This window comes from Cetorhinus maximus, chromosome 3 (genome assembly GCF_964194155.1).
Source record: "Cetorhinus maximus chromosome 3, sCetMax3.hap1.1, whole genome shotgun sequence".
Taxonomy (NCBI): Eukaryota; Metazoa; Chordata; class Chondrichthyes; order Lamniformes; family Cetorhinidae; genus Cetorhinus; species Cetorhinus maximus.
Window position 1 is genome coordinate 163,653,572 of NC_135881.1, and position 27,667 is coordinate 163,681,238.

Genomic DNA, 27,667 nt, shown 5'->3' on the forward strand with positions numbered 1-27,667 from the left:
AATTCCACATGTATGCTTGAAATCTCTCTAAAGATTTTTTCCTATTTTTTCTGAATAAATATAAAATTAATAAATATAAAATGTGACGATTACATTTGACATTTTAGCTGTTTGACTATTATCCATTGGACATCCAAATATATCACAATTTCCTAATATTTTACTTCTATCATTTTTGTTCTAGCTCACTGCACAAAACCTACTCCACTGTGTTATAAGTACTATATTTAGTTATGCAACAAATCTTGTAGGCAGGGATTGCAGCAGACTATTAACAAAGGGGCAGTTATAAGCTTGAATTTATTTCATATCATCTAATATAGTTTTTTTAAAAATCACAAAAGGAAAATGATGTTCCCAGTCCTTCATAATATTTTATTGGATTAATTTTTTGGCAATGACTCCTTGTTAACGTTCAGTTCACAGGCTCTGGTCACCCTTTGGTCCCATTGCTTCAACAGGCTCTTTGAATGTAAAGAGCATAACCAATGACCCACTAATGTCTACAAACCTGCATTTCCAAATGCTTTTGGATAGCGAGCAGTGACCAATTTCCCGTCCCTAGCCCAGAATGTGATAAGTTTAATTGTAGCACTCCTGCTGGCACTTTGAGAGAGCAGTACAGTACCATTCGCCTGTCTTTCTGCCTCACCGCTGTCCATTGTCTGACATCTTCATTTGGTTCAAATATTTATGTAATTTTTTCTTAAGTCTTTTAAAATTCTTTCATGGGATTTGGGCATTGCTCACAAAGCCAGCATTTGTTGCGCAACCCGAATTGCCTTGAGATGGTGGTGGTCAACTGCCTTCTTGAACCACTGCAGTCCATGTGGTGTAGGTACACCCACAATGCTGTCAGGAAGGGAGTTCCAAGGATTTTGATCTAGCGACAGTGATGGAACAGCAATATAGTTCCAAGTCAGAATGGCATGTGGCTTGGAGGGGGACGTGCAGGTGGTGGTGTTTCCGTGGATCTGGTTCCCTGTCCTTGCAGGTTTGGAAGGTACTGTTGGAGGAGCCTTGGTGAATCGTTGCAGTGCACCTTGTGTATAGTACACGTTGCTGTCACTGTGTGCTAGTGATGGAGGGAGTGTATCTTTACAATGGTGTATGGGGTGCCAATCAAGCAGGCTGCTTTGTCCTTGACAGTGCCAAGCTTCTTGAATGTTGGACCTGCACTCACACTTCTGACTTGTGCCTTGTGGGTGGTGGACAGGTATGGGGAGTTGGGAGGTGAGTTATATGCCTCAGAATTCTGACCTGCTCTTATAGCCACAGAATTTGGGCACTCTCAATTCCCAACATGCAAAGCTCTGCCGAAGCACTAAATATGCACTCTGTTTCTTGGCAATGAGTTGGGTATTTCACCTGGAAATAAATCTAGTATAAAAAGAAGACACAATGAGGGAAAAAACAAACAATAGTAAAGTTTATAATGGAGCCATAATCCAGCAGTATTTCAAAATTATTCTTTTATTTGGAGGACTTGTGTTAAATTCTTTTGGTGCTATTAGTTTATGGATTTTCATCATATGCAATTCAGAGTCAAGATGGGTTATTTTAAAAATCCATTCAAAGGATGTGGGTGTTGCTGGCTAGGCCAGCATTTATTTGCAGTCTTTAATTGCCCTTGAGAAGATGCTGGTGAGCTATGGCTTTGAACTGCTGCAGTCTTTCTAGTGAAGGTAAGCTCAATGCTAACAAAGAAACATAAGAAATAGGAGCAGGGCTAGGCCATACAGACCATTGAGACTGCTTTGCCATAGAATAAGACCATAGATTTGAGGCCAATCCCCTGGGGCTGGACCACTGCTTTTCTATATGTATTTTGTATACCTAAAAGTGAGCTGCAAACCTGGTGAAGCTGCAAAACAAGACAACATGCATGCTAAACAGCAGAAAAAGCATGCAGTACAGCTATGTGATCCCACAACCAACAGATCAGAATAGAGCCAGTCGTAATGATGATGGACAAGTAAACAACTAACTGGAGGAGTAGGCTCCACAAATATCCCCATCCTCAATAATGGGGGAACCCAGCGCATTGGTACAAAAGACAAGGTTGAAGCCTTTCCATCCATCTTTAGCCAGAAGTGCCAAATGGATGATCTCTCTTGCCCTCCTCCTGAGGTCCACAGCATTACAGGTACAGCCTTCAACCAATGTGATTCACTTCATATGATATCAAAAAACTGCTGAAGGCACTGGATACTGTAAAAGCTATGGGCCCTGATAAAATTCCAGCTGCAATACTGAAGACTTGTGCATGAGAACCACCCGTGTCCCTAGCCAAGCTGTTTTGGTACAGCTGCAACACTGACATCCACCTGACCTTGTGGAAAATTGCTTGGGTATATTAGGGCAATTAGTGCCCAACCAGTCTACTCTCAATCATCAACAAAGTTACAGAAGTGCAATCAAGTGGCACTCAGCAACATCCTGCTCACCGATTCTCAGATTGGGTTCCACAATGGACACTTGGCCCCAGACCTCATTACAGCCTTGGTCCAAGCATGGACCAAAGAGCTAAATTACAGAGGTGAGGTGAGTGACTGCCCTTGACATCAAGGCACCACTTGGCCAACTGCAGCATTAAAGAGCCCTAGCAAAATTGAAGTCAATAGTAATGAGGGGGAAAACACTCCATTGGTTGGAGTCATACCCAGCATGAAGGGAGATGGTTGAGGTTGATAGAGGCCAATCATCTCAGCCCAGGATATTGCTGCAGAAGTTCCTCGGGGGTAATGTCGTAGGCTCAACCATCTTCAGCTGCTTCGTTACTGACCTTCCATCTGTCATAAGGTCAGAAGTGGGAATGCTTGATGATTGCACTGTGTTCAGTACCATTTGCGACTTCTCCAGGTACCGAAGCAGTCTGTGCCCATATGTAGCAAGTCCTGGCCAACTTTAAGACTTGGGCTGATAAATGACAAGTAACATTCGGGCCACACAAGCGCCAGACAATGATCAACTACAACAAGAGAAAATCTAACCATCTCCCAATGATGTTTAATCCTCCAACAAACAACATCCTGGGGGTTACCATTGACCAGAAACTGACCTGGAATAGTGATATAAAGATTGTTGCTACAAGAGCAGGTTAGACTCTGAGAATTCTATGGCGAATAATCATCTTTTGACTCACTAAACCATATACAAGGCGCAAGTCAGGAATTTGATGGCATGCTCTCCACTTGCTTGGATGAGCACAGTTCCAACAAATCTAACGAAGCTCAGCATCTTAAAGTAGAGTGCAGCTGGCTTGATTGGCTCCCCATCCACCATCTTAAACATTCACCTCTCCACCACTGATGCACAGTAGCAGTAGTCTGTATCATCTACAAGATGCACTGCAGCAACTCATCAAGGTTACTTCACCTTCCAAACCCATAACAAGAGCAGCGGCTGTGGGGGTCAACACCTACAAGTTCCACTCTAAGTTACACCATCCTGATCAAGAACTGTATTCGTTCCTTCACTCACTGAGTCAAAAACCTGGAACCTCCTTCCTAACAGCACTGTGAGTGTACCTACACCACATGGACTTCATTCAGTGGTACAAGAAGGCAGCTCGCCACCATCACTTCAAGTAGGAATGGGCAGCAAAGGCTGGCTTTTCTCTCCTCCCATGAATGAATGAAAAAAACAGATTTATCATTGTTGAGGATGGTTGTGTGTTCATGGAGCCTCCTTAATTGTCTACTACCATTCCTAGCAGGGTATGGCAGGACTTAGAGGGCTTTGATCTGATCTGTTGGTTGTCGGATCACTTGGTTCTGTCTATAGTATGCCGCTTCTTTGGTGTGGATGTAGTCATATGTTGTAACTTCACCAGGTTGGTGCGACTGTCAGTTATGCCTGTTGCTGCTGTTGGAATGCTCTTCTTCACTCTGCCATTGTCATCAGACTAGGCCACCAAGCCTGATTCGATACAGTGTGAGGGATATGCTGGGCCACAAGTTTGCAGATTTTGGTGGAGAACAGTTCTGCTGCTGCCGATGCTGGATGTCCAGTTTTGAGTTGCCGGATCTGTTCCACATCTATCCCATATAGCACAATGGTAGTGCCATACAACAAGATAGTGTGAAGATGTGACTCAACCAGCTCGGTCAGTTGAGGTGCAACTAGCCTCTATTGGTAATGGAGATTGGATGCATTCTATGTTCTCACTACTCTCAGTGCTTCCTCCAAGTTGTGTTCAACATGGAGGGGCACTGATTCATCAGCTGAGGGAGGGTGGTAGGTGATAATCAGTATGTGGTAATCAGTAGGAGGTTTCCTTGCCCATGTTTGACCTCATGCCGTGAGACTTCATGGGGTGCGGAGTCAATGTTGAGGACTCTCAGAGCCATTACTGTACGCCACTGCCACAACCTGTAATGCATCTGCTGTGGCAGTGGGACAGGATATACTCAGGGATGGTAATGGCAGAGCCTGTAATATTGGCTGAGAAGTACGATCTGTGAATATGACTGTGTCAGGCTGTTGCTTGACTAGTGTGGGAACAGCTCCCCTATCCTGGCACCTATCCCCAGATGTCAGTTTTAAGGACATTGCAGGGCTGTCTGGGCAGGGTGTGCCGTATTTGTGCCCAAATCCGATGCCTAGGTCAATGCTGAGTGGTCCGTCTGATTTTATCATTTAATTTTTTTGTAGTGGCTTGATACAGCTGTGTGTTTGCTGGGTTATTTCAAGCACAGTTAAGAGTCAAACACATTGCTGTGAGTCGGAGTCGCTTATCAGCCAGACTGGGTAAGGACGGCAGGTTTCCTTCCCTAAAAGACATTAGTGAACCAGTTAGGTTTTTACAATCTTCTGGTAGCTTCAAATCTAGTTTAAGCACAAGAAAGAAATCTTCTCCCTGGTGCCATCAGGCATCACCACAATGCACAATTAGCCCTATAATACACCTGATCAAAAATGTACATGGTTTGTCCTTCAGCATTGTAGAAGTCACAAAGTAATCTTATTTTAATGTAAGTCTGTTGCAGCAGTATGCACAAAACCAAAAACCAATGCACCAGATGCCTTTTGTTTTCAAAAGCGTGTAGATGCTACAGTTAATGAGGAGAAATTGAAATTTTGCTATAAGGTTCCCTGGATTTCTTGGATAGTTTTTCAGATCATCTCCTTGGATTTCTGCGTTCCTTGAAGTAGTATGGAGGACATCTAACTTTATCCGCATTTGCTCTAAACTAAATGTATGAGTCTGAGCATAACTGTGTATTAGCTAAATGTTTTTTAAATCCACACAGTTAGTTACATGCTACACGTGTAAAGAAACTTCAAGATTCTATGGAGCGAATAGGACATCTCTTCCTGTAAGGCCCCGCATCCCAAGAAGTTTAAGTAAGACAAAAACGAACATGAAGGCACTTGAAGCAAGAACGCCACAGTCCACGCGGCAGGAAACCAGCTATTCCCCACTTCTGAATAAATCAGGTTCTAAAAGCAAGAGCCCAGCTACAACTCCAAGGTAATTATATTTTTTAACATAGTTTCCTATGTATACGTATCTAGGTCTTCATTTCCTGTTATCATAACCTATCCACCAAGTCATCTAATATTCTGAAGAAGCATTGAGTTAATTTTTGTCAAAACCTTTTCTCACTCAATTTAGTTATTTTATAATTGTAGACAAATCTCTGTACACTCCATCTGTTTCCTATGTGCTCAATTCACAGCACATCACATATTGGAAAAACAATGGGGTGCACATGGAAATGTTGGTCAGTGGCACCAAGGAGGCATTTGTGTCAAACCTGTTTGTAGGTTTTTGTTGGTTCTGGTTTTATTCAATGGACGTTCCCGATGTGGAATCTTTTTGTCTTCATCGGCTGCACAGGGTACATATTTTGGAGCTTTGGGTTACCGTTAATTTGCACATCTGCTTGGAGGATATGCAGATACTGTAAAGTTAAATGAATAGGTTGTGAAGAGGCTCTTATAGAGCATAAACATTGCTGTAGGTGAGTTAGGCCAAATTTTCCGTGCTATAAATTCTATGTATTTCAATTGCTGATACTGATGGATCTTGGAGTTCCGATTGAGGATTTATCCAACAATGAGACAATAGTGCTAAAAACAGATAAGAAATAGGGTGAAGTCACATGGACTTTGGGGTCAGGTGGGTAGCCAGAAGAAAACATTGCCAAAGTTCTGATCCTTCTGTTGTCATGCCAATCATCACACCAACAGTCAGCATTTTGGAGGCCGCATCGGTGTGGTGGTATTTGCTGACATAACTCACTGCAGACTCTGCTCGCTTGCCTCTGCCACCTGGTCCACTTCATCTTGAGTCCAGCTGCTAATATACCGGACCTGGTCACATTCTTCTGTCCATGTTGCTGCTTTCACTAGGCGAGGAATTGCCATTTCTTTGTATACTATAGGTGAGTACAAGGGTAGGACTTCAGACTCTCATTAGTATTCAAAGATCCACTAATTCCTGCCCTTTTTACTATCAGCAGCAGAGAGAGGAACAAGCAACAGTTAACAGTAGTGGTAGGAATAGGGCATCAGTGGATTGAACGGGAATTGAATGAGGCAAATCGATGATAATTGATTGGAGCAAATGGAGAAATGGAGGGCAATGAAAGGAAGAGGGGAAAGGTTGGTAAAGAAGGAATTGCATGATAATTGAAGAAATGGAAGAGCGTACCATTATTAACTTGTTATGGAGAGCAGAATGAGTGCCAGTTGGGTTGAGGGCCAATTTGAACTGGAAAGCTGGGTACAAGCTTAACTAAGTTATATGGGAAGAGAAGACTGCCAGGTTGAGTTCATAGTGGAGAGTGAGAAGAGTGCCAGAATTTGGGGTGTTGGTGAAGTGTCTTGGAAGGATAGGGAGCTAGAGCTTCAGCTTCTCATAACTGTCACTTTATGAACTTGTGTGTTTAGGGAGTAGAATGTGGGAGAGTTAATGTTAATGAATGTAAATGATGATCTGGTTGGTCAGCTGAAAATCCAAATTTCACTTTTTTCCTTTAAAATGAACCAGAATGCATGATATTTAATGCAAAAATTCACACTGTTCCCATTCATGATGTCACCATGGTGAAACTTCATGATGTCACAAATGTGAGAAGTTCTTCATTTTTTTTTTCCAAGTCACCTCAATCCACCAGTTTAAAAACAAAACATTGGACAAAGAGGTATTTGAAAGATGCTGATAATTGTAGGAAGGGTGGCCATAAAGTTGGTCAAAAAGGTGAAGTTTAAGTGCCTTTCCTTAAAGGAGAAAAGCAAAGGGTTAGAAAGGAAAATCAGAACATGGGATCCAAGTAGCTGAAGGCATAGCTGCCATTGGTTAGATGAAGGAATTAAGTCTTGCACAAGAATCCAGAATCAGGGGCATGGAGAGTTCAGAGTAGGGGGTACAGAGATAATGAGGACTGAAGCAATGGGGCAGTTTAACAGTTTATATTTGCGAAATTAGGACACCAGGAACCATGTAGGTCAGTGAGGACAGGGGTGATGGGCAGTTGGGATAAGATGTGAGCAGCAGGGTTTTGAATGAAATTTACAGAAATGTTACAGACAGGAGTAGGGTTAATTTAAACAGCACTAATTTCTCCTCTCACCATCTGTCCATAAACAAAGGTGCTTTTGATTTGCTTCCCGCTTTATAAGCGGTGGCATCTTTCCCAACCCCTTGGTTTTGGTGTGATGCAATTTCTATTAAGAACCCCAGAGCAAACTTAAGATAGGATGGACGCAAAGGGTTAGTTTATTTGCACACACTCAATGTGTGTGGGATGAGGGTCACAACGTTGCCTCCTTTGCATTCATACAGTAAAGAAGGGCAAGAGAAAAGAAAGATTTACAGTGCAGAAATCACAGAGAAAAGAAAATATTGTTTCACATGGGTCCCAGAGCCCAGAATCAAAATCCAATGAGGTATTCCTTCAAGGAGGTCGGCGGGCTAAAAACCTGATGCTATATAGTTCACCTTTCAGGTGGTGTTGACTTCACACAATGAGATGGGCTTGCAGAGATGAATCAGGCTTGTAAGTGATGGTACGGACTTTCCAGTAGAAGCAATGTAGATGGGGCTGGCTGTGCAACCTGGGCCAGAGCTCCTTGTCTGTAATGCTGCTAGTTAAATGGTAAACAAAAGTCCTCCTTCCCGCTACTCCAAAAGTCTAAAAATGTGAGAGCTTCAGCATCAACCCTTGAAACATCTGGAGCCTGAAGCATAGGTGAAGGCTGACTTCTACTTGGTGCAAAAAATACTCACCCTGGTCTGAATGCACTAATCCAACCTTTTCCAATTCTGTAAGCCTGAAACGTTTCATTGAGTTGAAGATGAAAAGCACCAGCGATAGCTTTGGGCAGGGTGAAAGGAAGTTGTGAGCTGGAATTGGATCGAGGACATCCTATTCTAGTTCAAACTTCAGGAATGGACTGTTAAAACTAACATAAGAACACTTTGGTTTGGCTTATTTACTAAGTCTGTGTTACTTAGTTGGAAAGCAGCTTCTTTGACTAGTTTAGACAACTTATGCCTGACATTTAGTTATGTAAAAAAAAATACTTTCATCGACGGCAATAAGCTGTTTCACAGCAATATTTCATAGCAGTTTCCAACAGCAATAACTGCTGTAAATGCAGCAAAGCAACCACATTTGTCAGAGAGCAATTCTGTTGGTTGAAGAAGTGTTCTGATGAAAGGTCACAGACCTGAAATGTTAACTCTGTTTCTCTTTACACAGATGTTGCAAGACCTGTTGAATATTCCCATTGTTTTCTGTTTTTATTTCAGATTTCCAGCATCTGCAGTATTTTGTCCCAGTAATTGTGCAAACCTGTTTTGATCTCAAGTATAATGAATTAAAACAGATAGACTATTGCTACCAATAATAATTTTTTCAAATAATTTATTAAAACTACTCTTTAATAAGAAAAGTAATGAATGATGCTGTTAAATGTTGGAAACAAGCAGTAGGTTAGTCAATCTTTGAATCAAATGTCAGCTTAAATTGAGTTTAAATCCCTGGAGTTGGACTTGAAACCACAACATTCCAACTTGGAAGCAAAGGTGATAACACTTAAGTCAAAAGTGACATCTAAGTCAGTGCTCTAAAAGGACCTTAGCATTAATATCAAGTAACATACAGTTTTAGTACCACAGTAATACATTGTAAGTTGTCAGATCCATGGAAGATCACTAGGCCCAATTATAGGCACATCCTTAATTCCATTGAAGTCTAATACCTGCTGGTATATTCTGAGGCCAATTACTGTTCCTTCTAGAATGGCATGTGCTTTTAAATTTCTGGCTCTCCAAATTTTGAGAGCAAAACAGAGTAAGAAGTGGCTGATATCCTGTTTTTGAATTTGTTTCTAAACTAGTTTTGCATCTGTGTCATATCAACTGTGCCACACTTGTCTAAGATAAATGTAAACGTTATTTTATCAGTCAACCCTGTGTGATGTTGCACATGGGGAGTAAGGATCCTTAGTTTTAAATGTCTGTCAGGTAGATATTTTTTCCATATTTTCTTTAAGGTGGGACCTTTTGATTAAATGCATACAATTATGTATATAAGTATTTTCCCAGCACTGAACTGGCAAATGAAGTAAAGTACGAAGATTTGATTAATCAATTTGTAGCTGTATGGAAGGAATGGTATCGTTATTTTTTGGCAAGTAGGTCATGAGGTGTTGGTGAATAAATTTACATGTTAACTGGTACACCCAGTACTTTATTAAATTTTACATTTGCAGATTTCACAAGTAGTGAAAATCTAGAGTAGATGAAATGGATATCAGCGGTTTCATGAATAAATATATATGTCAATATATTTAGAAAAACAATACTGCAGATGCTTAAAATCTGAAATAAAAGCAGAAACTATTGGAAACACTCAGCAGGCGAGGCAGCATTTGTGGAGAGAGAAACCAGAGTTAATATTACAGGCCTGTGACCTTTCATCAGAACTGGAAAAAGTTAGAGCTGTGATAGGTTTGAGCAAGGAGTGGGTGGGACAAGGACAATGGAAGGTCTGTGTTATATTGCTACATAGTTTATTGCTAGCATCAAGAGCTAGGAACTAATGCGAAATGTACATCCAAGGTGTCACATTTACTGCTACACTGCAGTCAGGTGTCAAGCAACAATGTATCATCCATCGGCCACTTGGAGAGCTGTAAGAAATGCACTTGGAGCTCCAGCAATTTGAGTCTAAAAGTGTGATTACTTTGAACTTCTGGGAACAAGAAGACATTACAGTGTGCATTAAGGTGAAAGACAAGAGAGATTGAATGACAGAAGAGTTAATCTTACAGGGCCAAAGGGAAGGGTGATGGGACAAGAAAAGAACAAAGAAACAAAAGATGTGCCTCGAGCAGGCCAAGGACAGAGATGTCATGCAGCATTGTTCCAGTTTGAGGAATAGCACTTCATCTTTTGATTAGGCACTTTATAGCCTCCTGTACTCAACACTGAGTTCAGTGATTTTGGACTGTAAACTCTGTTCCTTCATTTTGTTTCCTTTGCTTATTTCTCGTATATTTGCTTGCAGACAGCAGCACACCTGCTGTAGGCACGTATTTCCTTTCTTTGTTTATTTTCTTGCTCCATCACCATTCCCCTTGGCCCTGTAAGATTAACTCTTCTGTTATTCAGTCTCTCCTGTCTTCCACCCTATCCAGATCTCCCATTGTACTTGTTCCACCCCTTGCTCAAAACCTATTACATCTCCAACTTTTCCCAATTCTGATGAATGGTCATCTACCTGAAACGTTAACTCTATTTCACAATCTACAGATGCTGCCCGAGCTCCTGAGTATTTCCAGCATTGCTTTTATGTCAATGTTTTTAATCTGTTTGGAGGTTGTAGTCATTGAATTAGGTACACCCCAGTGCTGTTAGGGAGGGAGTTTCAGGATTTTGACCCAGCGACAATGAAGGAAATGCGATATATTTCCAAGTCAGGATGCTGAATGGCTTGGGGGGGGGTGTGTGGAACTTCCAGGTGGTGGTATTCCCATGTGTGTGCTACCCTTGTCCTTCTAGATGGTAGCTGTTCTAGAAGGTGCTGTCTAACGAGGCTTAGTGAGTTCCTGCAGTGTATTTTGTAGATGGTACACACTACTGCCATTGTACGTTGGTAGTGGGGGGGAGTGAACGTTTGTGGATGGGGTGCCAATCAAGCGGCCTGCTTTGTCCTGGATGATGTCAAGCTTCTTGAATGTTGTTGGAACTGCACTCATCCAGGCAAGTGGAGACCATCTTGTAGATGGTTGACAGGCTTTAGAGTATCAGGAGGTGAGTTACTCGCCACAGAATTCCTAGCTTCTGACCTGCTCTTGTAGCCACAGTATTTATATAGCGAGTCCAATTCAATTTCTGGTCAATGATAACCGCCAGGATGTTGATAAGCACATATCCAAGTTTTTAATTTGTAGATAGGGGAATGATGTTACAAATAGTATTGACAGAAATGGTAAAAGTTAATTGAATGATAGAATTAAGAAATGAATAAAAGCTGGAAGATTAAGGGAATTAACACCCAGCATTTATTTAATTGTGAGGGACATTGAGAAAATGAATTACCCTTGGTTTAAAAAAAAAAATGGCAGAATGAATTATTGACCAGGGCAGGGAGTTGGTTGAGGCTAGGAATTACAATCAAGAAAAGCAAGGAAAAATAGGGGATAGCGTTGATGCAGGCAAAGGGCCAGTTTTAAGCGGGCAGAAGAATGATTTGGGTGAGTAGATATAAAGCCTGGGAGGAGGAGAAGAACAGAATGGGGACAGGCAATTTGTCTTGCAGGATCAGAATTGACCATAGTGGGAGGTTAGCAGAGGCAAGAAATCATTTTAAGCATGGAGTGTGCTTCACATTGAGGTGGCTTGAGGTAAACGGTGGGCTGTGGATCTGTTAGAGTGTAACAAGTTACAGAGTTCAAGGCGGACCAGAGGCAATGGCTGGGCTGCGAGTGTTGTTCTGAAATGTGTCACTTAGCCTGTACATCCCTGGGGCTACTGGTCTCTTTAGCAGAAAGCATCAACACCCAGCCTGTACATTCTGGATTCCAGCTATAACGTCAGTAGAATTTTTTTTAAAATCACTTGGGGCCTGGAGGCATTTGAGGCCAAAGTCACAGTGTAAACAACAGGATTTTTAATACTGTATAGACTGAGCAGGTGGGGGATGTTATATTGCTACGAATGATTTGCGGTGTTGCAGGAAATTGTTATGGGTCAGCAAACAGATTAACATTGAAAATCCAATTTGAGCTCTACCTACTGGTATTACAGAGAAACATCACATTATAGGGAAGCTAAAATCTACCTGTGGACATTTTAACATGAGATCTCCCACAGGAATGTTTATACAACACTTTCAATGGGATATGCAACCCATGCACTAATTTTAATATATTGATTTAAGTTTTTCTTGGCAATACTCATGGTAAGTTGAAGGAAAAGCTGCTTTATAAGGAGTGGAATGTTATACTGTGTAAAGACCCAGTGGGCTGAATTTTCTTCTGCATTGTTGCCTGGGTTACACTTATTTTTCATTTATAAGGCAAATTAAAAAGACCAAATCTCCACTTCTTTTATGCTGCATGATTACTTCCGAAGGTTTCTCTGTGGAGCACCAGCGCCTGGAGCAGGTGCAAGAATTTAGATGATGTGGTAATAAGGCAAGAGTAAGAACATAACATATGAAATAGAAGCAGAAGTTGGCTATTCAGGGAAGGCGATGATGTAGTGGTATCATCGCTGGACGAGTAACCCAGAGACCCAGGATAATGCTCTGGGGACATGGGTTTGAATCTCACCATGGCAGATGGTGGAATTTGAATTCAATAAAAAAAAAATCTGGAATTAAAAGTGAAGACTAAAAGTCTAATGATGACCTTGAAATCTTTGTCGATTTTTGTAAAAACCTATCTGGTTCACTAATGTCCTTTAGGGAAGGAAATCTGCTATCCTTGCCTGGTCTGGCCTACATGTGACTCCAGAGCCACAGCAATTTAGTTGACTTTTAAATGCAATTAAGGGCAATTAGGGATGGGCAATAAATGCTGGCCTAGTCAGTGACGCCCACATTCCCTGTCTCCAGTGGGCCTGGGGGCCCTTGTCCGACACCAGCCTGCACAGCTAATGCTGCTGGGCTTCTCGACTGGCATGGGCCTCCCACCACAGGTATAATACCAGCAGCCATTGGCCACATGAGAGCCTCAATAGGCTCAAGGCTGGGTGGGCAGTCCAATGGCTCCCCCATCCCTGTTTAATTGAGATGAGGGTGGGTGGGTAGACGGTGCCCACTGGATTTTTCATGCCTTCCACCTTCAAGCCCCTCTGCCAGGGAGCATAAATGCAGACTGACGAAGGTCATGAATTAAATATTCGAAAATATTTGATTTTCAGAAGAGAGAGGCAAAATAGGAAAGGAGACTGGGTTGCCCCTGTGCCCCTGATAAAAGATGGGATAAAGACAATAGAGAGGAAAAAGATCTTAGCTCAGAAAATCTCAATTTAAAATCAGGTTGGATGGACCTAAGAAACAAGAAGGAGCAAGAAAGCACTGCTGTGAGTAATAGGCCCCTAAAAGTAATTGTAGAGTGCACAGAGTGTAAATCATTGAATTAGACATGCATGTAACAAGGGTAATACATTCATCATGAGGATTTTAATCTCCATATGAACTGGGCAAACCAAATTTGTAGAGATAGTGTGGCAGGTGAATGAGTGGAACGCCTTCAAAGTTATTTTCTAACTCAATATGTCAAAGAACCAGCTAGGTTATTTAGATTTATTATTTTGTAATGAGACACGTTAATTAATAGTAGTCAAGGAGCTCATGGGAAGAGTGATCATATCAAGTTTTATATTGACTTTGAAAATACAAAACTAAGGTCTTAAGTTTGAATGAAGGTCTCGTGAAAATGATGAATTTGAGGATTAGTAAAGAAATTGTTGTGCAGAAATTAATTGGACTAAAAGCCAACAATCCATGTATCTACGTCTTAGGGTTTTAAAAGGGGTGGTTAGAGAGATGGTGGATGCATTGGTTTTGATGCTCCAAATTTCCTAGATTTTAGAACAGCCCCCATAGTTTGGAAGGTAGTAAATGTAACCCCACTGTGTGTGGTATTTACAATCTATACTGATGACCTAGGTCAGGGTACCAAGTGCAAAATATCCAAGTTTGCTGATTATACAAAGTTAGTTGGGAAAGTAAGCTGTGAGGAGGATGCATAGAGGCTACTAAAGGATTTAGACAGTTAAGTGAATGGGTAAGAATATGACAGATGGTATATACTGTAGAAGTGTGAAATTATGCACTTTGGTAGGAAAAGTAGAAAAGCGGCTTTTTTTTTTAAATGACGAGAGATGAGGAGATGCTGGTATTCAGAGGGACCCGAGTATTCCTGTGCAAGGATAACAAAATCAGCGTGCAGGTACAGCAAGCAATTAGGAAAGCGGATAATATGTTAGCCTTTATTACAAAGGGAAAGAAAAGATACTGCAATAGTATAGGACCTTGCTGAGACCACACTTGGATCACTGCTAACTGTCTTAATTTACTTACCTAAAGAACATATATTTGCCTTAGCAGTAAGGCAGTAAAGGTTCATTGGACTGATTCCTGTGATGAGAGGATTGTCCTATGAGGAGAGATTGAATAGAGTAGGCCTATATTCCCTGGAATTTAGAAGAATGAGAGGCATCTAATTGAAACAAATAAACTTGCTAAGGAACATGATGAGGTAGATAAAAGCAAAATACTGCGGATGCTGGAAATCTAGAACAGAAACAAAAATACCTGGAAAAACTCAGCAGGTCTGACAGCATCTGGGGAGAGGGATAGAGTTTTGAGTCCGTATGACCCTTCATCAGAACTAAGACATATAGAAATGAGATGAAATATAAGCTGGTAGAAAGGGGTGGGACAGGTAGAGCTCGATAGGTGGAGGCCAAGAACAGATTGCCAAAGATGTCATAGACAAAAGGACAAAGGTGTTGACGGTGGTGATATTACCTAAAGGATGTGCTAATGGGGACATTAAGGGAAGCAAGCAGGACAAGCTAGTGGCAGATGGCCCTAATGCGGGTGGGGTGGGGGGAAGGGATCGAAATGGGCTAAAAGGTGGAGATGAAACAATAGATCGAAATAAATTTAAAAATAGGAGGGAAAAGAAAAAAATAAAGTTGTAAAAAAATTATAAATTATTGGGAAAAGGGGGATCGGAAAGGGGGTGGGGACGGAGGAGAGAGTTCATGATCTGAAATTGTTGAACTCAATATTAAGTCTGGTAGACTATAAGTGCCTAGTTGGAAGATGGGGTGCTGTTCCTCCAGTTTGCGTTGAGCTTCACTGGAACATTGCAGCAGGCCAAGGACTGACATGTGGGCATGAGTGCAGGGTGGTGTGTTGAAATGGCAAGCGACAGGGAGGTCTGGGTCATGCTTGCGGACAGACCGAAGGTGTTCCGCAAAGCGGTCATCCAGTCTGCATTTGGTCTTTCCAATGTAGAGAAGACTGCATTGGGAGCAGCGAATGCAGTAGACTAAATTGAGGAAAGTGCAAGTGAAGTGAGGAGGGGGAAAGTAAAGGGGCAGGTGTTGCACCTTCTGTGGTTGCATGGGAAGGTGCCGTGGAAGGGGGTTGAGGTGCAGGGGGTGATGGAGGAGTGGACCAGGGTGTCCTGGAGGGAACGATCCCTGTGGAATGCTGCCAGGGGGGGTGAAGGGAAGATGTGTTTGGTGATGCTGTTTCCCATGGCTGGGAAAATCTAGCACTAGGGGTCACAGTCTCATAATAAAGGTGTCAAATAATTAGTACTGAGGTGAGGAGAAACTTCTTCATTGAAGGGATTGTGAGCCTTTGGAATTCTCTAACCAGAGGGCAATGGATGATCAGCTGTTGAGTGTATTCAAGTCAAAAATTGATAGATTTTTGGATACTAATGGAGTTGAGGGATATGAGGATAGTTGGGAAGGTATAGCTGAGGTAAAAGATCATCCATGATCTTATTGAATGGTGGAGCAGACTCAAAGAGCTGAATGGCCTACTCCTGCTCCTAACTTGCAGTGAGTTAGGGAGATTATGGTGTCACTTACATGGCTGTGCCATCCTTATGTTATTGCTTCTTATCTCTATTTCTGTCCTCTTTGTTATTTCTCTTATCTGTCTCATTCTAAAAGTGGGAAAGCTGGTGAATATTTATAGAGATAGCTTGTGAACTCCCCACTTCCCCTGGAGAATCCTGGCCACTCACACACACTGCCTGGTTTCCATTGTCCAAGGGATCAACTTTAACCATTCTGAGCATTTAAAAAAAAAATTAAATGTTGTTAATTTTTTAAAGATATGTTTAAGAAACTTAAAGCCTCAGACAGGGTGGCTAAGTGCCCACAGCATTACCCAGCTTGGAGGCACAATCTTGGGAGCTAGAAGGACTGAAAGATATACATAAGTACACAGGAAATTTAAAACTCACCACCTCAAATTCAATGTGTGACAGAAATAGTATGATGTAACCTTCCTACAAGCACATTAGGGCTTTTTGTGTGAAATTATAATAAAGTGAGATAGCCAACAGATTTTTCTTTATATCACTTATTTTTATTTGCTTAGAAATGACATTTTTCTACTAAATGCTGATTTCAGATTGCTTCCAATATAGTGATCCCTATTTATGTAGTGCTTTAATATGCTAATTTTCACATTTATCTTTTTAGAACATCTGTCTCTGCACCTTCCACATCATCGCCTTCACTGAAATCAGTTAAGGGAAAGAAGCTACACTGCTCTCGTCTAAAGATGCTTTTGAATTGTGAGCAGAAACACGAGAACAATAAAGGGACTCTTCGAGATTTCCTATCTTCAGTGTAAACTGCAATTTGTGATCTTATCTTATTTGTAATGCTTAAACTTTGTGTCTGCACAAGTCAGAGCAAAAAAAAGTAAGTGGGAAAAGATGAATTGCCCGTCAATTCGCATAATCAGTTGGGTGCATGGCCATACACAGTATATAGCTTTATTCAAATTGAGTTTTGCAATGTTGCCATAAAATAAAGTTTTTCTTTGCTGTTGATAAATAATTATTAGAAATGTTACAAGAGCAAGCATGTTGGAGCTCTGACTGACAACAATGTGTCTGCAGTTCTGCGGACTAAACGGAAGCCTGGTAAGTGGTAAGCTAAGCTACCATCTGGTTTTCTCTGAAACGTACTGCTATCTGCAGAAGGATAACAATCCATTAGGCTTCTACATATTGAGGTTCAAATGGCAGCAGCTGCCAAAACATTAATGGTTGTAGTAAAGATTTTTTATTTATCAATGTGATCACAGATCAGTTTTTTATTGCTAAAATCTAAGGAATGATGCATTTTACTATTTTAACATTTTCAGCTTCGCTAATTGTGTATTGTGTTCATGGAACTAACTAATTTTTTCTCCCAATTGCCCCTGAAAACAGTTTCAAGCAGAGACTGTAGGTGGGAGAGACTTATGCCTGGCCAGTTACAGTGGGAAATAACATTGAATTGGGGGACAGTTGGAGTTAGGCTGCAGAGGTTCAGGGCAGATGCACGAGGGGAATACATTAAAATAGCAGAAAAACAGGAAAGTTGCTCATTAATGCTATATAATATTGATATTGTATTCTAAAGGTTATATGTATACTTAATGAAATGTACTTAAGCAAACATCTTGGTGAAGATGCAATTTATTAAAATACTGTTAAGCCTTGTGTTTCCATGCTTATAGAGGTGAAAGCTTGTCATGATAGAAAATGAAATAGTTTTTAGAGCCAATACCCGGGTCAGATACAATGTAATTTTATTCCTTACCCATTTTACTGTGCCAGAGTGATCTTTTTATTTCCCACACCAGTTCGAATGAGATTGTAACACTAGTTGGCAGTCAACTTTCCTCTACAACAACTTGGAAGTTCCTGTGTAGGCTGAGCACTAGTCAGGCCCTTTAAGTTAGCATGTGTGCATGGCTGCGTTTAAAAAAAAAGGTCCCATACACTTAAATAAATAGGTTGTGCGCAACAAAAAATAAGAGGGGACATCGATTACAATTACAATAGTGGCAGTTTTGCCTGAATAATTTTAACAAACGACTCTTATAGCTTGAGAGAGGGAGAGACTTGTATCTCATTAGTCTGCTCTGAATTTGAGCCTATGTCACAGAGTTGAAAAGGTAATGTGATCCCCAGTTGTCTGTTCCTTTTTTTATAAACTTCTTCGGGTCCCTGCCACTTTCAAGGAGATATATCTACAAAAATTACATTCTCTAATGTTCTGCCTAGTTTGGTTTTGAAAATGCTTTAATACTCATGGAAAACAGATTTTGCCAGTTTTTATTTTTGTCAATATATCTTGTAGGGCAGTGTTATTGGCTGAGCAGCTCTGATATATTTAGGTATGCAGATTTATTTTGTGTCATGCACACTATGATTCACATTTAAACAGCATGGGTCAATTATGCATGTAGAAAAGATGACCAAATACTATCCCCTCAGTATACTATATATGATTATAATATCTCCACAATGAAAATGTTTCTGCCTTTTATTGCAGTAGAGCGAGGAAGTCTGTTCTGCATCATTGGGGGTGCTGTCTTTTCAATGAGACTTAAAGCTGTGATTTGTCTGTCAGGCGGCAGCAGATTCAATAATAACTTTCAAAAGGAAATTGGATTAATACCTGAAGGGGAATAATTTGCAGTGCAATGTGGAAAGGGCAGGAGAGTGGTACTAATTGGATAGCCATTTCAAAGAACTAGCATAAAAAAATTGATGGGCTATGTCATGAAAAGACTGAGTAACACTATTTGAAGAGCAGCAGGAAATTCTCCCAGTATCCTTGTTAACTCTATTCCCTCAAACATAACCTACAAAACAGATTCATTGCTCCAATTTACTGTTAGGGTGACTGGGCTGTGTGTTATATGGGTTGCCATATTTCCCTAAAAAAAAATGTTTTAGGTTGTCCTGTGAACATGATGTTCTATATAGCTGTAAATTCTGTTCTTTATTGTGTTTTCCTGAGCCCCCAAACCTCAAACAAAAATTGCACCTCAGAAGTTTCTCTAGAGCATAAAAAAATCATGATTGGATCAAATATAATACTGGTCCAAAGCTAACAAATCTGATGGAACAAACAACGTAAAGCACTTAGAATGGTGAACAAGCATGGGAAAGCTATGATCAGTGATCATCAATTGCCATGATAAGCTACCAATTAAATAGCTCAATGCATTTGCTCTAGTCACTTTTGGCTTCCAGTTAGCTTTCCCTGAGCCAAGTATCCAGAACAAACAACTGGGATTTACCACCTTCAATATAGTTAAATGTCCCCAGGTGCTTTACAGGAATGTTATAAAGCAAAATTTGACATCAAACCACAGAGTGATATTAGGGTGGATGACAAAAAGCTTGGTTGAAGAAAGAAGTTTTAAGGAGCGTCTTAAAGGAGGAAAGAGAAGTATAGAGGTGTAGGGAGGGAATTCCAGAGCCTAGGACCTTGGTGGCTAAAGGCACAGCCACCAAAGTTGGAGCATTTAAAATTGGGGGTGCTCACAAAGCCAGAAGCAGAGGAACACAGATATCTTGGAGGCTATGGACTGAAGGGGATTACAGAGGTAGGGTGGCACAGCAAAGGGATTTGAAAATAAGGATGAGAATTGAAAAAATGAGGTAATGCTTAATTGGGAGCCCGTGTAGGTTAGCAAGCATGAATGATGGGTGAATGGAACTTGATGCAGCAGTGTTTTTGGATGAGCTCAAGTTTTACAGAGGTTAGAATGTGGGAGGTTGTCTAGGAGTGCATTGGAATTGTCAAGACCAAAGGTAACACAGGTATGGATGACTATTTCAGTGACAAATGAGCTGAGGCAGAGACAAAGTTGTAAGATATTAGTGATGGTATAGATATGTGGTCCAAAGCTCTGTAACCCTAAAATATTTATGAAATAGAAATATTAATCAATTCCAGAATAAAATGCTAGATTTTCCCTCAGTACCTTTGAAATATCTTCAGAAGTGTCCTCTACATCAAGCTTGCCCCTCTGGTCTAGCCTGGAATTCTGCTGGATTCTTGGTCCCTACATGCTTTACCCAGGATAATCCATATGTCCACAGATTCCCTTACAGCCTACATACTAACGGAATGAGGTGTAAAAACAATGCTAAGAGAAGGGGATTGGAAAGCAAGGGAGGGAAAGAAATGAAAGAAAGAACTTGCATTTATATAGCACCTTCATATCTTCAGGATGTTCCCAAGCTCTTCACAGCCTTTTGCTTTTGAAAGGGAAGTTACTAGTTCTTTGGGTAGATATGGCAACAAATTATCACATGTCAAGGTTCCACAAACAATAAAGAACTGAATGAACTTAATTAATTTACCTTGTGTTTGTTGAGGGATAACTGTTGGCAAGGACACTGGGAGAACTCTTACTCATCTTCAGAAATGTACCATGGAATCTGTTATGTCCAACGGAGAGAACAGATGGACCTTGGTTTAAGGTCTCTGAAAGACAACACTTCTGACAGAGCAGCATTTCCACAGCTTATATTTCACCTCATTTCTATATTCCCTCAGTTCTGATGAAGAGTCATACGGACTCAAAACTTTAACTGTATTCCTCGCCGCGGATGCTGTCAGACCTGCTGAGTTTTTCCAGCTATTTTTGTTTTTGTTTCAGCATTTCCACATTGTTGCACCAGAGTGTCAGCTTAGATTGTGCTCAAGTCCTGAAGTGGAGCTTCAACTAGAAAACTGCAAGATCACTACGACTGAACCAAGCTAATATTTAGAATAGAACTTAATAAATGAAAGAAACAAAAGTGAAAGAAGAAAACAGAACTGAAGGGAAACAGAAACAGTGAAAGGAAAAGGTTTAAGATGTTGGAGCCTAGCCTTTAAGAATTTGAGAACCACTCAAATACATCATTGTTTTGATATGCATATGAACTCTGATTTATTTATTTTAGCAGTGCTGCCATCTGGGCAATGGGGAGGAAAAGGACCCTTTTGAAGATGGGAAGATTGACAGGACAGGAAATGGAGAGAGAAAGCAATCCGGTTGCAGGGGGTGCCCTCTGGGATTGTTGGATATGGAAGGGACTGCTGGTGTTGGGGCTTAGTGGGTTCATGTTATAAAACAGCACTCTGTATACTAAGTTCACAGTGAGCATCATCTACTATTATTAAATATAAGAACATAATTTGGAATGTTTACCCTTCTCTCGCTTTCCCACACAACGGTTTGTTTTGCAAATGGCAATAATCCTGTAAATCTACTGCAACAGAAACAGAGCTCCATCATGCTGTAAACAACACTTTTTATAAATTTATATGAGGCTAGGCAGTAAAACTGATCAGTTAGCTGTGGCTGAAATGCTAAAACCCACTTCAATTACATTAGTGATATTTGAAAGGCTCTTGACATAGTTCCTTGCGCAGTCCTTGTAAAAAGCAGAAAGCTGAGGGAGTGAATTTTATGTGCGAGCTGTACTCCAGCTCCAAGATCTGTGCAATGATAGGTGAATCATTGAACAAATGAGGAATAATACAAAACTGTCCACTATTACCTTTCCTATCCCTGACATCATAAGGAATGGGCAGGAGTGGTTGTTCCAATCATTTCTGGAGCTATTATGGTATCCTTATTTGCAGACAATATTGTCTTTTAATGGGTTATGTGAGGATCTATGCACTCTATCCAGTATCTTGTGCAGCGAGTTAATCAGTAGGAATTCCTAAGCAAGATTTTGCATAGATGAGGAAAGAAAATGGAAGGTGTTGATTGGTTAAAATGATTAAAGTAATAGCATGGGAGAAGATTTTAAAAGGCAGATGACCGTGTCAGACTAATACCTATAACTCCCAATTACTTATTAACAATTTTAATTGGTTTGTTAGAGAAACCTAATTCTACTCCAAAAATATAGGAATATATCTGGCCAGTGGTATTCTAGGGTTTTTAGTTTCCTGCTACATACTACCTATTCCAATTTAGGCATGTTAGGACTCCATGCAGTATTTGTCATGTAAAGATTCATCAGAGACCGAATTAAAAAGTTACTGAAAGACACTTTTAAAGATTCAAACTCTGCGATATTTGACTGTTTGTGTGTTAAGTAAATCAATTATTGTACTACTAGTTCCTTGTGAGTTTCAATGTCTGTGTAATTAATTTATTGTAAATTTTGGCTATTGAGTTTACCCATGATGTAATGGTCCAGTATTTATTAGCTATCAAAGTGAACTGGAACGCATGGTGGGCAATGTAATAAAAATAAACATTTTGTTTATATAGTATATTGTATTATTTGCTTCTTCTAACCCTAACCCCACTAAAGTTAAAAGCAAGCTCAATTAAATAAAAGATCCATCTGGCTGATACAAATCAATGGAGGAACAGACAAATTGGAGGCAATTTTAACCTAATCCTTCTGTCGTGAAACTGTTGCATTTGGGTGCACCGCTGGTTTCAAACCCAACCCAGGGAATATCAGGTGATGTGCAAAACCAGCATTCTACACAGTACCATGGAGTGGTCAGGTTAGTTTAACATTACCCTGATGTGTCTATAGTTTGCTACAAAAGGTGGTTTTAATATACTAGTGCCTGTTAAGTGTAAAGTCTTTAGTGTTATTCTGACCAGAGACACCCCTGATATCTTTCTGTATAGCTGTTTATAGGTTTATGGTGGAGTTCTCCAGGCACTATTGGTGATAGGACCCCCTGTCCTTCCTGATATATATTAATTAACCAGGCATTGGTGTATAGGGCACAATTTCAAAAGTTGTAGATGGCCAAAACCTGGAAGTACCATGAACCATGAGGAGGATAACTTCAAGAGGATATAGATAGGGTGGTGGAATGAGCAGACACCTGGCAGTTGCAGATAAGCGTGAAGTGATACATTTTGGTAGGAAGAATGTGGAAAGGCAATTTAAAGAAAGGGTACAATTCTCAATGGGGTACAAAAACCTGGGGGTTTGCACAAATGTTTGAACCTGGCAGATCAGGTTGGGAAAATGGTAGAGATTCAAAGTCATGATGTGTTTATACAGAGTAGATAGAAACTGTTCCCAGTGGCAGAAAGGTCAAGAACAGGTGATTACAGATTTGAAGTGATTGGCAAAAGAACCAAAGACATGAGAAAAAATTTTTTATGCATCAAGTGGGGGAATAAATTTGCTGGCCTACGGGGAATGGAGCTAGCTAAATTGCTCTTGCACCATACCAGCACGGACTTAGGCCAAATTGCGGCTTCCTGTGCTGTAGCCATTCTATAATCCACTACCTTATATCTGTATTTTTGTTACTGATTACTTACCTATTTATTGTCAATAAATATGTTTGGTAATGTATTATCAGCTATGATCAGCTATTTGTTCTACCACCTTTTGAAGTCAAGGATGACGGCACATATCGAGTAAACTGAATAGAGTAAGAGAGATTCCTGTTCAGCCCTTGCTTGCTGGAAATTACCTAGATATGGGTCTGTAAAGGCAGGCTTAGTCCAGAGGGAGTGATGGCTAGCTTGTGAGATTGGCCTTTGGCTTTAACCTGATGTAAAGTATCTGAGTTACAAGTCTCAGAAAAAAAGCAACATGCATTGTCTCTTGTAAGACTGAGAAAAGTGTAGCAGTAAGTGCAGTGGCATCATATAATGGAGGTAGATTCTGTTTAAAGGAGACATGAATCTCCTTATGAAAACTACTGCTTGCTAGGATTACCAAGTGTTGGGAGATAGCCCATGTTAATTCAGCTAATAGATCACTTTCAATTTTAAAATTAATAATTTTTTTGTAGCTTGCATTTGGAGAAGGATTCATATTGGCAATGGATTTAGTAGCAACTTCTTCATGTTGATTGAAGTGGCATAGAAACTATCTGATCTTTATAGCCTCTCCCACTGCAAATGTTGTGGCCCTCAAACTGTTAGATTGCCAAGGTAGAAGATGTGAGTTGCAATAAGGGAGCGTGTTTACATAGTTCAGCCCATGCAGAATATCCCTAATATATTTCAGCTTCTTCACCTCAACACAATTCCATCAAGAGAGTCATTTTATACTAATTTCTGCATAGGACAAATTGGCTGGAGTTGTACTGTCTCAATTGTTTCCTGGTTCCTTATTCATCTTGTTCTTGTAAAGAAGATCGTGCTACCTGTAGAAAGAATATTCGATTTATGTTGGGTACTTATTTTAAATATCTACTGTCATTTGGAAATGTTAATTTGACAGCAATAGGTTGAGTAAAACAAGATTTTGAATACAAGAATAGGTTTCATTATGGCCAAGTCCAGTCCCAGTGGATCTTTATTTAAGCAATAACTGGTTGATGAAAGACCAGTGCCATGGCATTTACTTGTCTATTAGGTTGAATCTTCAAGTCTTATAGAAAAATAAAGCAGACACTAGCAGGGTCCAGTGCTTCATTCTTAGACTTCCCATAATATTTAATCATTCATTCATCCCACTGCTCAACTAACGTACCGCAACAGCATTATATAGCACCTTTAACTTAGTAAAACATACAAAATAGGAGTAGGCCATTCGACCCCTCAAGCCTGCTCCACCATTCAATAAGATCATGGCTGATCTGTTTGTGTTTCAAGTTCTGCATTCCCATCTACCTCTGATAACCCTTGATCCCCTTGCTTAACAAGAATTTATCAACCTCTGCCTTAAAAATATTTAGTAACCCCACTTCCCGTGCTTTCGGAGGCAGAGTTCCAAAGTCTCTCAACCCTCAGAGAAAAAAATTCTCATCTCGTCCTATAACGGCAGCCCCTAATTTTAGAACAGTGCCCTCGAGTTCTGGACTCACCCACAAGAGGAAACTTGCTTTCCATGTCCATCTTGTCAAGACCAACATCCCAAGGCACTTCACGAAAGTGTTATCAAACAAAGTTTGAACATGAATTACCTAAGGAGATATTAACCAGATGCATAGGCTTTATAAAAAGCTGATTCAGCCTCAACAGGAGTGTTGAGTCCGTTCTAGCCACCACACCTTAGGAAAGATGTGAAGGCATTGGAGAGGGTGCAAAGAAGATTTGAGAGTGGCTCCAGGGATGAGGAACTTCAACTACATGGATAGATTGGATAAGCTGGATCTGTCCTTCTTGGAGAAGAGACAATTAAATGAAGATTTGATAGCGGTATTCAAAATCAAGAGAGTCTTGACAGAGTATATAGGGAGAAACTGTTCTGAGAACCAAAGCACACTGATTTTAGATGACAGGCAAAAGTAGCAATGGTGACATGAGGAAAATCTTTTTATGCAGTGAGTGGTTAGGATTCAGAATGCACTGTCAAAGATTGCGATGGAGGCAGATTCAAAAGAGGCCTTCAAAAGAGAATTGGACAATTATCTGGAAAGAAATTTGCTTGGCTACGGGAAAAAGGTTGGGTGGAACTAGGTGAGTTGCTCTGGCAGAGAGCTGGGACAAACATGACAGGCTAAATAGCCTGTTTCTGTGCTGTAACCATTCAACGATAACAAAAACCTTGATCAAAGAGGTAAGCTTTGAGTTTCTGAAAGGAGGAAAGAAAGGCAGTTAATGTTAATCCTGACAAAGGGTCACTGACCTGAAACGTTAACTCTTTCACTCTACGCAAATGCTGCCAGACCTTGAGTATTTCCAGCATTTTCAATTTTTTATTTCAGATTTCCAGCATCTGCAGTACTTAAAAACTGTTCTTAAAAAATATTTCTTGTTATGAATGGCTGATTGTCAAGTTTAATTACTGTAATAGAAGCGTAAAGGTGGGCATTTGAACCATACTGACAGCAAGAAGATAATATAGGTTCATTTGAAAGCCTCTCAACTACACTCCAGAACTGCACCAGCTGTACTGAGACTACACTTGTCTCGCCTGTTGATTGAAATAACTGGATAAGCACCTTCTCCTTACAAAACTACAGAGGAAGGAACAAAACATAAACCAAGGCTATTTGAAAGGAAATAAATAAAAGGCTCTAACTGGTTCAGATCTCTGCTAGGCATAATGGCTATGGTGTAGCTGAAAGGAAAGTTCTGAACCACTGAATGTCCTTGATCACTTAGTCTTCAAAATCTCTTCAATACATCAATATCCTTTTCAAAGTATGTTGTTTTAAATTGTCTATGTATCAAATTATATTGCCAATAAATTACACATGGGCTGAATAATACACTTGTACACCATTGGCGGGTTCTGCACCCAGAAGTCGGTGGTGTTCTCACTTCCAGGCCCACCATCAGTGCGTGCCTGATAATATGTTAATGGCTGCCAATTAGCAGCATAGGTAGATTACAGACCATCATCCCGCTCAATGGGTGCTGGAAGGAGGGATGTTTGGCCTCGGAGGCTGCAGGCTGTGACCAGGAGTAAGGTCACGACCAACACTTTAGAGGGCCCCCTGGCACGGGACAGTATCAGGTGACCCATCAGATGATCACTTGAGCAGAAACTGTACATTGTGAAGATTTTTGAATTTCCTGGTCTAGCCAGATAAGTCTATTTACATCCAAGCTACTCTCTGCCAGCCATGTCAATCACCAAAGGTGGCACATTTTTAAAAAATCAGTGAGTCTCCCACGTTTTGGCTTTGAGGAGTTGTATATTTATTACATATTTCCATGAAGATGTCTGTACTATCTGAGCGACGGGAGAGGTGTTGTAGAAGGGGCAAAGCTGCCCCCAGATTCAGTGAGGCCGCCCTTGGTGCCTACCTGCGCGCACTACATGACAGACAGGACCAGCTCATGCCAAGCACTGGGCAGAGGAGGAAGCAAGAGGCAGACTCATGTTGTGTGGGAGGAAGTGGCCGATGAGATTAACAATGTTCACATGGTGAGGAAGACTTGGTCCCAGTGCCAGAAAAGGCTTAATGATCTCATGAGGTTGGCAAGGGTGAGTATGGCATCAGTATGAGCAATCTGGGTCCAGTGTGACCGAAGGCGACAGGGGAACTGGGAGCTTGGTCGCCCACTCAGCTCCTGAAGCCTCATCGGTTGGCAGGGAGGACCAACCAGTCCTAGTGGTGGGTGTGTGAGCTGCAGCTGCCTCCAAGTGGAAGTTCCTGTCATGGCACTTCTGATGGGGGCAGCGAGCCTTGTCTATCAACCATTGACACAGATATCAACCGTTGCCACAGTGACAGACAACTCGGATGTATCTCAGCAAGAATCTTCTGGAGGACGCCTGTTGAAGTCATCAAGGGCAAGGGAGATAGCAGATCAGATGCCTGCCTACAGTGCAGCTGCGAGTGAGGGGAGAGCACTGTGCCGGACCATGTGTAAACATGTTAGTAAATATTCACATTAATCACCAGTAAGGGCACATGGGTGAGGTTATTATTTATTGATGCTGTTATGCCTTGAAAGCTTGTGGATAAATACCAAACTCTCAGTCCGTCATGCTGATGTTCATATTGATTGCTGTGTCTATGTGACTAGTGTCTGAAGGTTGGGGGAAGAAATCAAAGGTTGAGGGAGGGCAGGAGGAATCGTGTTCTGGTGTGGGTTGATGGAAAAAGTTTCGATTTAGGGCGACAGAACTCTCTCATTGCAACTAGGAAATCAATCGGTGAGATTTCACTAAACCCAGTCTGTAGCTGTAAGAAACTCTATAGAAGCCTTTGCCATATTAAAGCATTCCTGGTGTCACAACCATCCATTCAATC

At 40.8% G+C, this 27,667-nt stretch overlaps 1 protein-coding gene across 8 annotated transcripts in view; it reads left to right on the forward strand.

Moving 5' to 3' along the window:
* The window catches only part of rmp24 (ribonuclease MRP subunit p24), an 80,909-nt gene extending 58,609 nt beyond the window's left edge, over positions 1-22,300 (forward strand). For all 8 annotated transcript variants that reach the window (XM_078539198.1, XM_078539193.1, XM_078539196.1 and 5 more), the window contains 2 exons: positions 5,256-5,476; positions 16,706-22,300. In XM_078539198.1, the coding sequence (XP_078395324.1) occupies positions 5,256-5,476; positions 16,706-16,859 (375 nt within the window). In that variant the 3' untranslated portion in view covers positions 16,860-22,300. The remainder of the gene's footprint in view (positions 1-5,255; positions 5,477-16,705) is intronic.
* The last annotated feature ends 5,367 nt before the right edge of the window (positions 22,301-27,667 follow it).